The sequence below is a fragment of the Saprolegnia diclina genome, assembly GCF_000281045.1.
Source record: "Saprolegnia diclina VS20 unplaced genomic scaffold supercont1.46, whole genome shotgun sequence".
Classification (NCBI taxonomy): domain Eukaryota; phylum Oomycota; class Saprolegniomycetes; order Saprolegniales; family Saprolegniaceae; genus Saprolegnia; species Saprolegnia diclina.
The window spans coordinates 65610-68731 of NW_008246113.1; the positions used below are offsets into that span (position 1 = coordinate 65610).

The 3122-nt window shown below is 57.5% G+C and overlaps 2 protein-coding genes across 3 annotated transcripts in view; one reads left to right on the forward strand and one right to left on the reverse strand.

Moving 5' to 3' along the window:
- The window catches only part of SDRG_12024 (hypothetical protein), a gene marked incomplete at both ends in the record, with an annotated part of 2102 nt that extends 1742 nt beyond the window's left edge, over positions 1 to 360 (forward strand). The window contains one exon of the mRNA XM_008618081.1: positions 61 to 360. Within this exon, the coding sequence (XP_008616303.1) occupies positions 61 to 360 (300 nt within the window). The remainder of the gene's footprint in view (positions 1 to 60) is intronic.
- A 677-nt stretch (positions 361 to 1037) lies between these two features.
- SDRG_12025 overlaps positions 1038 to 3122 on the reverse strand; it is a 6840-nt gene continuing 4755 nt past the window's right edge. For both annotated transcript variants that reach the window (XM_008618082.1, XM_008618083.1), the window contains 3 exons: positions 1699 to 2476; positions 1456 to 1643; positions 1038 to 1404 (listed from right to left, as the gene is read on the reverse strand). In XM_008618082.1, the coding sequence (XP_008616304.1) occupies positions 1090 to 1404; positions 1456 to 1643; positions 1699 to 2476 (1281 nt within the window). In that variant the 3' untranslated portion in view covers positions 1038 to 1089. The remainder of the gene's footprint in view (positions 1405 to 1455; positions 1644 to 1698; positions 2477 to 3122) is intronic.

Consider the following 3122-nt stretch of genomic DNA (forward strand, 5'->3'; position numbering starts at 1 on the left):
CCGAATGTAGGTCTTTCAAATATGACGTGGCAGCAGGAAATGAAAGTTGCGTGGGTGTAGACCGACCTCGTCGAGGTGTCGACGTACGACCACGGCACGCCGTACCTGGACTTGTACTCGTGGAACAAGGAGGTCGGGCGCAAAATCAAGGTCGAGACCGCCCAGGAGAAGCTCGATGTGGCCTACATGTTCCCGCTCACGTGCCACGAGACGATCTTTGGCAACCACGTGCCAAGCATACAGTTTCCGGAAGCCATGTTCCGGTCCGAGTATGGCATCACGTACGCATCGGACCCCGACTTGCATTTGGCATCGTGCGAGTCGTACTGCGACTACCAGTTGCTCGATACAAACGAATAGGTTTTCAAACAATATTTCAAATATTAAGCTAGTACATTCAAAAACTTGTACAGTTGAAGTGCAGGTGTGCATATATGCTACAGCGGCGTGTTGTCGGCAAGACACATTTACCTTGGGTCCCGATCTCGAGGCGACAGTGTTCAATCATCTTGCACTGTCGTCATCCTACTTGGAAGACAGCTACTCCTCCACAGACGTGGGGAGGAGGAGCTGTTGACCCCATAGATGCAAATCTAGTGGAGCTGCCGATCGTCCTGCACCGCGACCTCCAGTCGCTGACGCCGCCTCAGTCGCTGGCGACGACCTTGACAAACTGCGTAGCTTTGCCGCCGACCGCGACGCCTGGAAAGATTTGACCGACCGTGTCGTCCAGTGCCTCACCCACGACCACAAGCGTCGTAGGGCGACGACAGAAGAGCTGGACGAGCCCCGCACCGCCGCCTGCGCAGCCACGGACCGGCGAGCGAATGAAGAAGAAAAAGGAGGTTGCTAGTCTCTACGTATGCGAAGTCTTTGTGTATTTATGAAGATAACGCGAAACACGTTCATATACATAGTGGAGTACTAGTACTATGCTGTAAGATCCTAGTCCTCGTACGACGCAATACGTGTGGTACCCTGCGTGGTGTCCAGAATGCGATGTGGTGGCCACGCACTCCACCATACGACAGGAACAGTCTGCGATGTAAAATCCATCGATTTCTCTACCTATCAAATTCTCCTTTGAATCTACGTGCGCGAGACATTCTTGTTCGGGACGAGCTGATAGTCGCAGTACGACTCGCATGCAGCCAAGCGCAAGTTGGGGTCCACGTCGTACGTGTCGCCATACTCGCTCTTGAACATGGCTTCCGGGTGTTGGATGCTAGGCACGGGACTACCAAAGATCGTGTGGTCGCATGTCAGCGGAAATACTTGGGACGCGTTGAGCTTGGCGTTGGCCGTCTCGACCTGGATATACGCCGTCGACGCCGAGTACTCTTTCCGCCACATGTACAGATCCAGGTACGGCGTGCCGTGCATCGACGAGTCGGTTCGGGTTTGCTACTCCAAACACGCAATGAGACGCTGCCACGTCAGATTTGAAAGACCTACATTCGGTGCATACAGAAGCGACGCGAGCGGGTGGTGCGACGCGACGCAAGCGCCGTGGATATCACGTTCAAAGACGTAGAAGCCTCGGGCCCACATGACATCTTGGAGAATGGTCCAGTCTGTAAACGACGGCAGGACGACGTCGACATCAGCCGTGTGCGGAATGATGGCCTCGTCACGCCATGCCCCTAATAGCACACTGTAGTGAGTCATCACGTCACATCATTCTCTCTCAATGCGTACCGAGTAGGGTGCCAAAGTAGACAAACGACGGGAGATGGAGCTCTTCGACGACCTCAAGCATGTTTTCAAGCAGCAGCTGGAGCACAGCCGACCGGCACGGCTTGCCTTGCGGCGTCTCAAAGAGCGTCGCCTTGACACCGCGCCGTGCGCCACACAGCTGCGGCTTGATTGGGAGGCAGTACTCCCACTCCTTTCCTTGGCGGAGCTTGGTCGTGTTGCTGAACGGCGCGAGGAACGGCGCATGCGCGGGCGAGAGCTGCAGCGGCAGCGGCTGGCGCAAGTACCCGGCAAGTCGCGCGTTGTACTCGGCATCGTTCCGCAGCGGACAGTGCGCAACGTTGGCGTGGACGTCGCGCTGAAACGCCGGCGTGTCGTGTTCACAGGAGACTTGGCACTTGGGGTTCGGGTACGTCGCATCGATCTCGTCAGCGTGCTTGGATGGTCGACTGTGCCCCGCTGTAAAGAACGAAGCGGGCAACGACGGTGCAAGGATCGACGCATTGTACAGCGGCAAACAGCCCAGTGGCATCAAGTGCGCCTGCTCGTAGACGTGGTTCTTCTCGGGTGATACGATGAAGACGTCATCGACAGAGTGCATCCGCGACCAGCGCAGGTGCGGTGACGTCGCATTAACGGCCTCGTCGGCGTAGAGAAGAGTCGCGAGCGTGTGGTGAGGCGCCATGCATGTGACCGCGCGGCCGGCCGTCTTGTCAAAAAAGTGGGCAAACCCCCGCGCCCAAAACCACGAAGCGAGATCGCTCGGGGCGTCCGTGAGCATCTAAGAGAATTCTCATGAGCCTGCGCCGATAGCAGCAGTAGAGTGGGTAAGCGTTCGTACGTCAATGGCCGTGGCGTTGGGAGGCAGCGCGCCGTGTTGCCAGAGATGCTCGAGACCCTTGCCAATCGGCATGGCGTTATAGCCGCGCTCTTCAATGGCCTGCAAGAAGCACCTTTGTATGAGATACGGGAAACGTTGTACATGCGACGTACAGCGGCAGTCGCGACAAGTAGGTGGTGCAAAACCGCGGACCGACACGGCGGCGATTGCGTGAAGAGCGAGTCTTGCGACCCGGCGGTGACGCCGCAGACTACTGTGCGCATGGGCAGACAGTTGGCCCACGATATTTGCGCCTGCGCATCCGAGTGGCTACGCAGAGAAGGATGAGCCATGGTGGCCTCAATGGTTCACGCAAAGGTACCGTCGCAGGGCTTCGAGCGACGCCGGCGGGGACGGCGGAGCCGCATAGATCGCTTCGTAGCGCTGAGAAAATTCCTTTGTTTGGTAGCTACAGTCGGCGTGCCGCAGCGGCGCAAGGCTGGCCACCAAGACGTGCCGAATGCTATGGATAGGGTGAACACGACGTACGAGGCGCTTGCAATCGGTACTACCTTTGCGCGGTCGTCGCCGTGTACTGATGGTGGAC